At 34.9% G+C, this 13,243-nt stretch overlaps 2 protein-coding genes across 2 annotated transcripts; both read right to left on the bottom strand.

Annotated features, from left to right (window-relative positions):
- Nucleotides 1–9,726: 9,726 nt before the first annotated feature.
- Nucleotides 9,727–10,642, bottom strand: LOC117783747. Its single transcript, XM_034621294.1, has one exon. The coding sequence runs from the start codon at nucleotides 10,432–10,434 to the stop codon at nucleotides 9,844–9,846; it is 591 nt and encodes a 196-aa protein (XP_034477185.1). The 5' UTR covers nucleotides 10,435–10,642; the 3' UTR covers nucleotides 9,727–9,843.
- Nucleotides 10,643–11,080: 438 nt separating this feature from the next.
- LOC117788178 (E3 ubiquitin-protein ligase MARCHF5) lies at nucleotides 11,081–13,006 on the bottom strand. The gene is made up of 2 exons (XM_034626856.1): nucleotides 11,973–13,006; nucleotides 11,081–11,123 (listed from the first exon to the last, which is right to left on the bottom strand). The coding sequence occupies exons 1-2, from the start codon at nucleotides 13,004–13,006 to the stop codon at nucleotides 11,081–11,083; spliced, it is 1,077 nt and encodes a 358-aa protein (XP_034482747.1).
- Between the last annotated feature and the right edge of the window lie 237 nt (nucleotides 13,007–13,243).

Below are 13,243 nucleotides of genomic sequence, written 5' to 3'. Positions count from 1 at the left end.
TTGTAAGCTTTATTATTGTGTTATTGATAAGGCATGTTATAGGTAGCTCAGTTTAAAATATCATATAGTTGTTACAGAAAAATTTGAGTTGAAACCAATTTCTACATAATTACAATTTCTTGCAGTTTGCAACTAAACAATTAAAATTTTCGAAACAGATTTTTTTGTCAATGTCCTCCTCTCACTCTCTCTTTCTCTCTCTCGTCTTGCTCTCTTTTCCACCCACTCTCTCTCCAGTAAAATGCCCTGATTGAATGTCGTTGTTGTCGCTCATCGGAAATAGTTGTTTGTTTTCGGCCTTATCATATATCAAAGACGAAAGTTTTCCATAAAATTCTGACAACAACTGTAAAGCTGAACTGAAAATTAAATGAAAACTCTTTAAATGCTTAAGAGGTAGGTTCGTGTGGCAAGAAGCAGAAGGAGTAGAGTAGGAGAAGAGGTGGAAACATTGCTAGAGGCGTTGTGACTTTGTTGCCTGTCAATCAAAAGTTGCATTTTGCTTTTCAATTTTCCAAAACGCTTTTCCTTGTGGCAGCTAGTCTGGTGACAAGCGGGGCAGCAAATGGAAAGCAAGCAGCAACAACAACAACGACAACAACAACAGCAACGAGATGGAGGAAAACCGGAAAAGCGTGTGCTCATATTGAAGGAAAACTTCAAAAACCGAAAGCCGAAAGAGACGACGCTGAACTGAGTTTACAACAACAACAACAACAACCACAAGAAGAATATCAACAACATTGTTGCTGTTGCGATTGTTGTTGTTGTTGCAATTATTGTTGCTGTTTTAGATGTTGTTGCTGTTGTCACAGCAAGGCATTAATTATGCCATCAACAAACCGTCGACATAGTAGACATATCCTGTTGACAACCACACACACACACACACACACACACACACACACACACACACACACACACACACATGCAACGCAAGAAAAGTTTTTCGCATGGGCAACGGAAGTCACGTCGCTGCTTTGGCCTCAAGTTTTCCAGTGAAAACTCAACCTCAACTCAACTCAACTCAACACTCCTCACTTATTAAATAATAAAAGTCAATATGAAAGCAACTCCATTTGGCATTATTTACTGACAACATGCCCATCATTTTATCCCTCAAATGCTCACAATTCATTTATACTTATTATTTATTTTATTATTAAAATTTTTAATAAATTAAAAAGTAGCTACTATTTACTTTATCTCTTATGTTTGTAGTCATTCTTCATTTGTACAGGTTAGACTTATTCTTATTCTTTTTCATTAAAATAATACTGACTCAGTATTTTAAGTATTATTATTGTTAGTCATTTTCTTTAAAATTTGTTTATTCTACTATTCATATATTATTAAAAATATTATAATAATATTGATTGATATCTGTTTCAATTTATTATTATTATTTTAATGTTTTATACAAGAAATTTTTTTCTTATTATTCTTTATAAATAACAAATATATTTTGTTTACTCTTGCTATTTTTTTTTTTATTTGTTCTGCAGAGTTTCATAATATTAAAAATGGAATTATCGATGCATCTAAAAACGCTTAAAGTTTAAATTTTATCGCATTTCAACTTAATTTATTGATTTATAATTTTCTAAGTATCTCGTATCAATATTAAGAAATAATAAATAAATGTATATTTTATATAACATTTTCTTTTATTGTTTAAGTTGACACACCTTTATAACTATACATGTGTGCGTGTGTGTGTGAAATATGTGTGGCAAATGTAGCCCCGTTTACGTACAAATATTTGTTGCATAAAAATAAAATAGAGTCCATGGAAAAATACTTAAAGACACACAAGCATATATAGCAACAGATACAGATACATTTATAGAGATACAGATACAGATACGGCTACAGCTGAAGATAGAGATACTTGCGGTATGTTATGGCGCTGACAAATAGAAATTCCATGCACAGCTTAAAATAAAAACGAAACACACAGCGCACATTTTGGCTTTTTGGAATTTTCCCCCAACTTTTCGACGGATGAAAATTGTCCCCAAATTGAAAAAAAAAAAAAAGTAGAATAAAATTGAAAAAATTTCAATTAATTTATGTGCGTCCTATGGCAACATGAAAATTTTCACTCCAAAATTAACAAAAACCAAACAACGAAGAACGAAGAACGCAGAACGCGCTATTCAGGTATTTCAACGACCCCGTGCCCCGCCCCCTCCTTCATCCCCACGCCCCGTCTTCTGTTCCCGTAACACCCATCTCAGGTCCAACACTTTTCACTTTATTTTGATGGGGTCTGGCGTTTTTGGCGTTGGCGTTTTTGGCGTTTGGCGACGCTTTTCCCACTCGCTTTTCCCAGTCGCTTTTCCCAGTCGCTGGCAGCGTTCTAGGCGATTAGTTGCTTATAAATAGCGCAGACATGCGGAAGATACAAATGTTGCCGCGATCCACACACTTGCAGAGGGTATTATAATTTCATCACGAAATGTGTCACACTTAAAGAAAGTTGTGGCAGATCTTATAGAATACATATAATAATATATTTATATGATTAAGTCTCTCAGTTCTAAAGACTTGTTCTTGAAACTTTAAATATCTGTAGCTTTTTATTGCAATAATCATATAATAAATATTAATATTTATCACAGTAACAATTGGTAGATTATTCAAGTTTTGCATGAAAACAATTTCGTTCCTTGAGATATTACAATAAAACGGTCAAACTGTTAAATAAATTTGAAGGAAATCGGAATGATCATTTAAGTTTTGTTGAAGATATTTTTATATTTATTCTGTACAATTTTATTTAATATTAAAATTTATTAAGGCCTTTCATGGAGCAAGATTTCGGTTTGGATCGCAAATTACTGAATTGAATTCGAAAATTCAATTTAATTCAAAAAACTATTTCAGTTTCTCAATTATTTCATCTCTTTTGATTTTTAAAGCCAATAAAATTGTTTGCTAAAAAGGATATGATTTATTTTTTTTTATAACTTTTCTTTCGTTGTTAAAAATATTATAGCGATTAATTTTGCAAGTGTATCCAATCTTCGATGCTTCGAAAATACATTTCCACTTTTGTTCTAATTGTTGTAGATACGCGTTGTTGGTGTTGTTGTGGTTGTGGTTGTTGTTGTTGTTGCTGTTGCTATTGCCGTGTGTTGCGTTTTGTAGTTGCCCCATTGCCAGTCCATTGTGACAGCCGTTGTCTCCGTCTCGGCGGCCGCCCACACGCCTATATTTCTGTCTGTCTGTCTGTCCGTTTGTCCGTCTGTCTGTCTGTCCGTCTGCCAGTCTGTTCCCTCTACCTGACCCCTCCATTGAAATATTTGTCAGTAATCCTACACAAAACTATTTCGGTGTTAATAATCTGCTTCCGCAAGCTGATGTTGTTGCCACTGCTACAAGTTTGTATTCGATATGTGCCACAAGCGACACAATAGGCCTCGTCCATCCAATCTGTCAACTCACTCAATGATAGCTCTGTTCGTCTCCTTTCTCCTCGCCTACCCCTACCCCTCCCACTCCCCCCCCCTGTCTGCTCCACTCCCAATCTCCTACACTTTCCACTTTGAACATGACATGCTGTCATTTGCATTTTCTTAAATCGAAAATTATCTAAATGCCAATCCATCGCTTAGGCCAGCAATTAATATGGCCTGGCTTTCTATGATAATGATTGAGATTAAAGCCGAAAATGACAAAGAAGAAGACAAGCTAAATAAGGAAATATGTGTGCAGTCGGAAAATTTTCATTACCATTTCTGTTCAAATGATTTCATCTTCTTTAAAGCATATAAATGGGAATGAATTTTTAAAAATTAAGAATAATTTTAAAATAAACTAAAATAATGGTGGACAAAGGTAAGAAAATACTAGGAAATTTAAAAAACATTGAGAGTACAAAAATAAGGAAAAATCTAGATCATTTATAATTGGAAAATGCCGAAATAATTCCTCTGACTCCGTTTGAATTTTTCGTGAAATTCTTTTCATAATATTTGTTTATTTTTAATTTTAATTGATTATACAAAAAATGTAATACCATTTTTTTAGAGTATTTCACGAACATACAAAAAATATAAAAAAAAAATTGATCGATTTCTATTAAAATATTCTTGATATCGGCTTTTACTTATATTTTATTTAGTAGTTCCTTAAATTTTTTTTGTGTTCCTATTTTTTTTAAGGAATAGCAAGCAGTTGGTAAAAGGGAATTATAAGGCAGTAAAAAAGCTATAGATCTTTTTTTTTTTCATTAAAAGGTATAATTACTTGCCAATATTTTTATATTATATTTTTGGTCTTTAAAAGATGGAAAAATACCTTCTTGTATTATAGTTCTTTTGTCTTTGACTTTAATGAAGTACTTTGACCTTTTAAGTAACATAATGATGAGAATTGCAAAAATGTTAATCTTCTGCTAATTAACAATTATGTTTCTTAAATTTTTTTTTCTTAAGATTTAATCGGCTTTTCTAACATATTTGATGCTACACATCAAATTGGCATTTCCTCTCTCTCTCTCTCTCTCTCTCTCTCTCTCTCTCTCTCTCCTTTTTTCTCCTGTCTATCTCTGTCTACTTTTTATGACTTTTAGTCGAGTCGCGTTAATTTGTCTTAACAAGTGAAATGGCTGCAAGTGCCGCTTGTTGCAAGTTGTGTTTGTTGCATGCGAATATTTATACAGTTGGCCAAAAGGGGTGTATGTGTGTGTGTGTGTGTGTGTGTGTTGCTTAACTCTCCAACTGGCTGAACTGGCTGAAGCTCATATCGTGTCCATACAATTTTCATGCATTCTCGTTTCTCATTCATTAAAACAACGGCGTGAACACAAGAGGGAAAGAGACAGAAAAGGATAGAGAGAGAGAGGGATATGACTCTTTCCTCCCTCTCAGCGACCAACAAACTCCCCCCACAATTCCCACAACTTAGTAGGCTTTTTGAACCGACAACAACTTTAACTCTGACTCTGACTTTGACTTTGCCAACCCAGAGTCTTCATTCTTCATTCTTCGTTCTTCATTCTTCAGTCTCTGCTGTCTTCCATCTTCAGTCTGCTTGTTCTTGTTGTTGTGGGGATTTTTGTCTTTAACCTGTAGAACTCCTTTCACTTTACATTCTAATTCCACAAAAAAAAAAAAAAAAAAAAAAAGTTTACAGCATTTCGCATTCTTAAGTTTTCGATTTGTTTAGCTATGGGGCGAGAATTTTACGACTCCAAGAACAATGTTGTTGCCACAGCCTCGTTATGGGTCATCGTCATCGTCATCGTTATCGTCTATTGTCTTTAGTCTTCTCCACTCTTCGTTCTTCGTCGGCATTCTTCTCGCGCAGGCTTAAGAACAAAAAAAAAAAAAGAATAAAAATAAAACCGGAATGCCTGATGAATGTTAATGCTTCAGCTGCTATATGGCCAATAAGTTTACTCTTGGCCCTATCAAATAAACATGAGAGTTGGCCCAAGGAACAACAACAATATAAGCGAGTATCGATCGACTTTGAATGCGGCCAAATCGATGGCACAAATAAAATATTAAATTGCCCAATTGATATGCATTATTAACCATCAAGTTAATTTAAAAACACCCCCAAGTTGTTAACAATCAATAAAACCTGTGGGCAGCATTTTACACTGTTTGTGGTAAATAAGCAATTAAGTTTGATTTTAAATTATATGATTAGTCATAATTATTATAGAATTTATTGAGAGAAGAGCTTGAAATTACCAAAAAGAATTATACCTTTATAGAACAGATATCTGTCTGTAGATTCAGATGTATTATAATATATTTTTTTTTATAAACATATGTGTATATGTATAAATATATAAATGTAAGGGTATATCAGAAAAAGTCATGTAATTCTTATACTTTAAATTGACATTCTTTAGAACATAATAAATACCACAAAATGTCTTTATTTATTCCATTGTGAATTGTGAGTATTAACAGGTGTCTATGTGTGTGTATGTGTTAGTTTCCAATTTGATTAGAGTGTATGTCAAATAGTTGAAGCCATGCAATTAATATAATTTGATATACTTTGCAGTTATTAAATGATTTTCAATTTCGATTTCAAATACTATTTCAATTTTAATTTCAATTTAATTTAATCATTGAAAAGGGAATGGAAATGGAAATGAAAATGGAAATTCAAACGAAAATGTATAAATAAGATAGGTGCAGGTAAAACTGGAGCATTGCTGATAAGAAAGAGAGCGCGATACAAACTGTGAAATCGCTTCTCCCATTTTAAAAGAAACGATCTAATAAATAATAATAAAACAAACTTACTATAGAAATATGATTGCAGCAGTTGGAAGTACATATAGCGAGTGTGTGTATAGCACTTATTTCCCACCTCCCCAAGATATACTCATAGATAAGGATGTTCAAGAGTGCGTTGACAGCTCCAACATCTTTCCGATAACCACAACCAGCCGCAACCATGATAAGCATTTAAGAAATTGAAAACTATAAAACAAAATAGCTACAATTTGAGCTACAGTTGATCCGCTACAGTTCTGGGCTGGACTTCTGAATGAAACTGGCAGCAAGATAAACTGGCAGTCTTATCAGATGCATTGCAACATTTTATAAAAGACGGATAATAACAATTTTTTCAAATAATGCCAAATGTCAATTTAAAGAGCCACATATTAAGGGATTAGGGAATTAAAACGAGAAAAATAGAAAACGGATGAGAATAGAAATAAAAAGTGAAAGAGGGCCTATAGATATGATAAGCTTTAAGGTACTAAATTTATAACTTTATTACAACTGAACTGAACAAATAGAATATTTGAGCATACGAAAATTTATATTTTAATATATAGGAGTATCCCAGATATACTGTAAAATCTCCATATATTTTTGGAAGATTTTCGGCTGGTTTTGATTTCCCCTGTATATTTTTTAATTTAAATTTTAACTCTTAATTGCAATACAAATAAAGAATTATTATATTTAACCATTATTATAAAAATTTATTTTATATTTGCAGGATCTATAATGATATACTATATGAAATTTTAAATATAAATAGTAAAGTGTTTTCAGTTCATAGATCTTATAGATATTCGTAGTACATATTGGTGTTCTTATTACTCGTCTCCTATATTGTATTGTTATCTAGTATTTGGGGCAGATTCATGGGGCAAACATTCAAAGTGTCTGAAGAGCGCTTAAAGCAAAAAAAAAACAACAATAGACAAAATATGAAAGATATTTGCAAGAATCAACTGAATGGAATGAGTGCGAGTGAGTATTCGTACTCATTCTCATACTGATACAGTGGGTGTTTTGTGATGTTCCCCAAACCGAACACAGTCTGGTTTTTCAAGTGTAGTCGAAATTCCCTTAATCATGTTATGTTTCTCGTTAGTTCGGTTTTTGCTTTTTCTTTTTGGTTCAAGTAATAAATCTAATTTTCCCACAATGAGTTAACTTTGGTTCGATGAAGGGTTCAATAAACGACCCCAAGTGTAGCTGTGTGGCCGAGGGTCGCCCCAGGGTTTCGACAATTGAGTGCCACTCACTGTGTAGTCAGCCGGATGTATGAGTAGCTACACTGGCAAAAATTTTATAAGTTTTTATTGAATGATACGTTTTCTATAATTTCAGAATTATTATTTCAACCTAAGCATCTTTTTCAGTCCATTTTGCTTAACGACAAATATATTGATTTTTGTTTTTAATATTTTCGAATAATTATGCAGATGTAAAATGAACCAAAATATTTATTACATGTTCTTAGAACCATAAGCAACTATAATAAATTAAGAAAATATAATAATATAGAGAATATATGTGTTTTAATTTATATATTTGACAAAACAATTACTTTACATGCTGTTATTCAAGGCATTTCTGACCAATATCTTAATCTTAATAAAATAGATAAAAAAAAATTTGTGTATTCAAATTTCAGAAGATCAAGTTTGCGTTTGATCTTATGTAACTTTCTATTTTTATATTACCTATAAGACTATATTATTAATTGGACAAAATATATTTGACATCATAGCGAACGCAAAAGAAAAAGAAAATTTGATTTTATAAGATATCGAATAGTTCCAGTTGTGTGAGAGATGGCGCCATCTAGCGCTCGTTGCTTGCAAGTTGTTTGATTGTGTGTCTTAAAACTGTCAGGATTAATTAGAATGTTTAAAGAAGGTACTTATGCAAATTACTTTCAAAATTTTCTTGCAGTGTAGTTTTTATGGGGTAAAGAGTATTGGGTATCATTGTATAATGTGGAATAGATAGAACAATAAGCTGCCATGTCTGGGACCTTATCGTGGGCCAGTTAAATCAATGTCAAATGGCAAATCGGTTAACTGCAGATGACTTCATAGCTTCTCTTCCCCTCTCGCTCTCGCTCTCGCTCTCTCTCGTCTTTTTTTCCCTCTCTGTCTAAGTCTTTTAGGGCATGCTAGACTTAGTTGAGCTTAGTGCGCGGAACTGGAACTGGAGTTGGAGTTGGAGCTGGAGCTGGAGTTGTAGCTCGGGCCAAGACAATGAGGGCCAATTACTTATGATAACAGACAGTTTTGTAACAACCAGTTCTTGATTTAACTATTTCGTCAGCTGCCAATCATAAAATAAAATATAAAAATAGAGAAATAGAAAAAAAACAAAGTGAACACCCCTCAGACGATGAGGTAGGGTGAGGTAGTATCAACTCGAGCTTCGTTTCAGCTTCAGCTTTAGCAACATAAGTCATAAAATAAACAATAAACAAGCTCAAGACGCAACTAAATGAATTTTACAACGACAACTTTGGGGCTTCATGGTCATTGAGCACGCTCTGTGGTTTTTCAACCAATCGAGAGAAAAGGAGACAGATAGAAATAGAGAGAGGGAGAGTGGAAGTGGAAGTGGCAGAGTGAGAGAGAGAGATTGTTGACAATTCTGTTGTGTGACGCGTGGTCCGTGTACTTACAATACTCAGATTTGGAATCGTACTCGTACTCGTTTCATTTGTTGACATTAGGTCTTAAAATTTATTAGTTCTTATTGTCATTGAGGCTAGCGTTATGGGCTTAGGTTGGGCCTCCAACTCTCAAGCCCCGGGCGGGGCCAATTGGATATCTCTGTAACTGACTGACATTGTCAAGTCATTGCAATTGTTATCAAATACTTCAAACTACAAATACATACTTCCCAACTTGAATTCCATTTCAAATCGACAACTGCAAGTTTTTCTTTTCATTTATTTACAACCTGTGGCCATAAAAAAAACATATAACTATTGAAACTGGTACTATAAACTTGGAAAAGACATAACTCTTTGACCTCAAGTATATAGGAAGTATATACGTTAATACCTAGACACTCAACATATAGAAAATGAAAGGTTTGTTATTATGTATATGATTTTCTCAAAGATTACAATTGTTTGACTCAAGGAATTATGTATTTAGCTCTTGAGATACCCTTTAAATATTAAGACTTTTCATTTTCTTACTTAAAACATTTTCTACCAAGGTTATTGTATATTTTTTAAATGTTTGGCTTAATTTGCCATTGATTTCTGCTGATTAAAGAACAACAACTTTTCACACTTCTAATTAATAAGAAATATAAATATGAGTCACTTCATTTTTGACGGATTTTCACACAACTATCGTCATGAGAGTATAATTTTACTAAAAATACAAGAAATAAATATACTTCATTTTTATAGAAACTTTTTCTATTCTAATGAGTTGCTAGTTATTAAAAAATGAAAAGAGAGTTATAATTATCAGTGCTTTAATCACCAAAGGGAATTATTTATTCGCATAGTAATTCTAGATAATAAGTCTAATATTCCGGTTGAATGTCCTTGCATGTTTTGCATTTCTTTTCGACTGATTGATTACTTTTCACCGCCAACGGCCAAGGTGGTTAGGAAATAGAATCCAGACCAGCTGATGTATTTAATTGGATCGCCAGAGCCCTCGAGTTGTGTCTCACTGAATTCAGCGCCATATTTGGCCATAAAGGCTAAAAAGGCCATTCCGCCCATAACCCAGCTGCCCTCGTTAACGGCCAAGTAGCACAGAGATGTGATGTTGCCCAAGATGGTGAGTAGCTTCAAAGTTTCGGTTGCCTCGTCGGCCTCTTCGCCTCCCTTGATTAAGGCGACCAGCACGGAAATCGCCATTGGCACTATGAATAGGCCATGGCCTAAAGCAATATTACTGCTTTCACCGCCAAAGAATAGCTCGATATTGACCAAGGGCAATGGCACGATTTCCATAATTGCATTTGTTGTTTCCTTGGCGCTCTTCACATTCGAATCACCAGTGAGACAATCGACGAGTCCCAAAAGACCGTGACAGAATCCAATCACACAGGCCGAGAACGCATATGGATGATCCATGGGACCCATTGCATAGAATCCATATCCCGTAACGCCGCATAGCAAGGCATTCAAAACTCCCGAGACCGCCGAATTGTCCGACATAATTGCGCTTCTCTTCAGACTATCTTTTATTATTGCAAATGGAACTTAAAATTTTTGTTTGTATGGTTTCAAAACGAGCACGTGAAATTTTCAAATTGTTTAAGAGAAAAAAAAATAAATTTACAAAATATTGGAATTTATTGTAGTTTTAACTCTCAATATGTCGACCGAATAGCTAAAATGGCTCTGCGATTATGATATAACCCCAGCTAGAATATCTCGAAGGCTACTAAGATTTAAATTACCCAGGCAACTCGACACAATTCAGCATCAATATATTTCCAGAAATCCAATCTCAGTTAACTCTGCATTTTCTTTTAAATAATCATGTTCCAGGTCATTACCTCTTCCTTGATAATAACGACTATTTATTAACTTCTCAATATTAGCTCTGATGTCGATTTATTTAATTTATTTATGTATACTTTTTTCATATCTTTTTATTGTGGTCCAAAAAAGTATGCTATGTATTTTTAAGGGGCATTCACTGCTAGCGTTAACGTTGCCCAACACTAGTGTATTATGACTCGGCAATAATATCATCTCAAAGTATCTGAGTATTCTTTAGTTTTTCGTTTATTTTTGTTAGACTCTCATCAAAAGAGCTGAAATAGTTGAATTATTTTCAATAATTATAATTCTCTGATTAGCGTTTGTTCCAAATTTGCTGGGATCCAAAATGGCGACACCTGAAAGAAAATTTGAAATTCTATAGGAGTAAAATAAGCTCTGAAAGCTTTGATATAGGCAAGGCAAACTGATCTCAAGTAGCTAAATGAAGAGCTTACGGCTTTTAAATCTGATTTAAGACAATCGATTAAAATATGAATCTTGGACAATTTGACAAAGTTTGCTCAATGCAAAAATACTCAAACAGAGCCAATCCCAAAAAAAAATTGTCTCTTATTTGTAAATATCTCATTGATTAATCTGAACCAATTTAAATCTATGTTCTAGACAGTAAAGATACAGATTGTTCAATTAAAGAAAAAAGAGAAGATATAAATGAAGTAAAGATATGAAAAAAACATTGGCATAGACAGACAGATAAATTAAAATAGGTGAATAAATGGGTATATTAATAGATAGATAGATGTATAGAAAGAGAGACTGCTCTATAATTGGGGGGAATTGAGAGAGTCAGAGAGATACACGTAGAGAGAGAGAGAGAGAGAGCTAGAAAGAGAGACAGAGCAACTAAACTCGATAATATCTTGTTTGATAAACGCAGCAAAAAAAAAAAAAAATAAATAGAGTATGTAATTAAAAGACAAATGAATTTAGATATCCCTTTGAAATTTGCATGCATGAACACTACTTTAGTTTGTTGGTTTCTTTGTTGTTGTTGTTGTTGTTGTTTCGATCGAAGGCATCCATCTGCCTGGTCTGGTAAGAAGAAGACGTTGTTGTTGTTGTTTTTGCTGATGGCAATTTAGAAAAACAATGTAAACGGACGATCTGGCACACTGATGATTACATGATCGCGAACATCATCCGTATCCGATGATGATGATGATGATGATGACGATGATGCTGACGATGATGATGAAGTCATCTCGTGCGTATCTTCATCCTCCTCCTCCTCTTCCTCCTGCTCATATTCAGAATCAAGATCCTGGAAGCCCGCATGTTGTCGCAGAGTTGCCAGAGATCGTGACTGGGGCTGATTGTTTGAATAGATGCGCAGATTTTCCTCATTATAGTCAACGATATGACGTCGTGTCTTGTTGAGATATTGCCTCTGTCGCAGATAGATCTTGAGTATGCCCTTCACCCCAATGAATGTGAGTCCGCCGAGTAGAGTGCGATGAAGTGGCGTTGTCATGTGCCGATAGATGAGATTACCCATCAGGGTGGCAACGCTGGGCAGCAGAATCGCGCCACAAAAGATGCGGGCAAAGTCGATGGGCTCTTCGGGTACCGCTGGCGTTGCCAGATCAGCAGCATCGTTCTGGGCATCGAATAACCAATTGATCAGCGGCAATTTTCTCACAATTACATGACGATTGTGCCACAAACGCAACACGGCATCCTCCCAGCGTATGAGGCGCGTGAGGATCAAGGCAACTGGAATGAATGGCAGACCGACAAGTAGAAAGATGGGATCACCCCTCTCCATCAATTCCATGCCACGTTGCTGGCCAAATACCTGCAGGATTGTAATGCCGCCATATGTGACAGCTGTCCAATAGACGGAACCCAAAAAGGCGCTGACGGCAACAAATGGACTGCACTGTCGGATGAGATCCTGAAAGCCCTCGAGTACGATGGCCAGTCGACTGACCGTGGGAAAGATAATGATATATTCGACACGGCATTGCATGCAAGACACTTTCATTCGTGAATTGCCATTCTGCTTCTCATCGATCCAACGATAGAGGCAACTCTCGTGCACCCACTTGGTGCTGCCACGGCATTGGCATGGATGCAACCATATCGCACGACGGTTCTCCCCCTCAGTGGCAAAGCATATCCAGCAAGTGCGTTCCATTTCCATTTCCGTATCCGCTTCCCTTTCTCCATTTCTCATCAACATCGCCGCCGACTCCGTTAGATTCCTTTGACCAGACATGATCAACCATTCAATCAATCATTTAATCAATCAGCCCCCGATTCGCTTGCGATTACCAGGCAGAATTGCTTGTATATATTAATATATTTACGAATTATAACAAATATTGAGAGATTGTTTAAAATGTGCGGCAAAGCGAGTGTTGTTTTTTTTTATTTTTAATTCTATTTCAATAAATTTCCTTCCATAAATCCTTCCTAGCCTGAAAGCAGGCAATGCAACACTGATTTTACGTAC

Source organism: Drosophila innubila, chromosome X (genome assembly GCF_004354385.1).
Source record: "Drosophila innubila isolate TH190305 chromosome X, UK_Dinn_1.0, whole genome shotgun sequence".
Taxonomy (NCBI): domain Eukaryota; kingdom Metazoa; phylum Arthropoda; class Insecta; order Diptera; family Drosophilidae; genus Drosophila; species Drosophila innubila.
The sequence above is the reverse complement of the archived record's forward strand: the minus strand, read 5'-3'. Positions and strand labels throughout refer to the sequence as shown.

Coding starts and splice junctions, on each gene's coding strand:
- LOC117783747 (XM_034621294.1), bottom strand. CDS start 10,434: ATGTCGGACAATTCGGCGGTCTCGGGAGTTTTGAATGCCTTGCTATGC.
- LOC117788178 (XM_034626856.1), bottom strand. CDS start 13,006: ATGTCTGGTCAAAGGAATCTAACGGAGTCGGCGGCGATGTTGATGAGA. Junction 11,124..11,972: donor GAGATGACTTCATCATCATC/GTCAGCATCATC, acceptor ATTTTCTTTCAG/GTGTCGCCATTTTGGATCCC.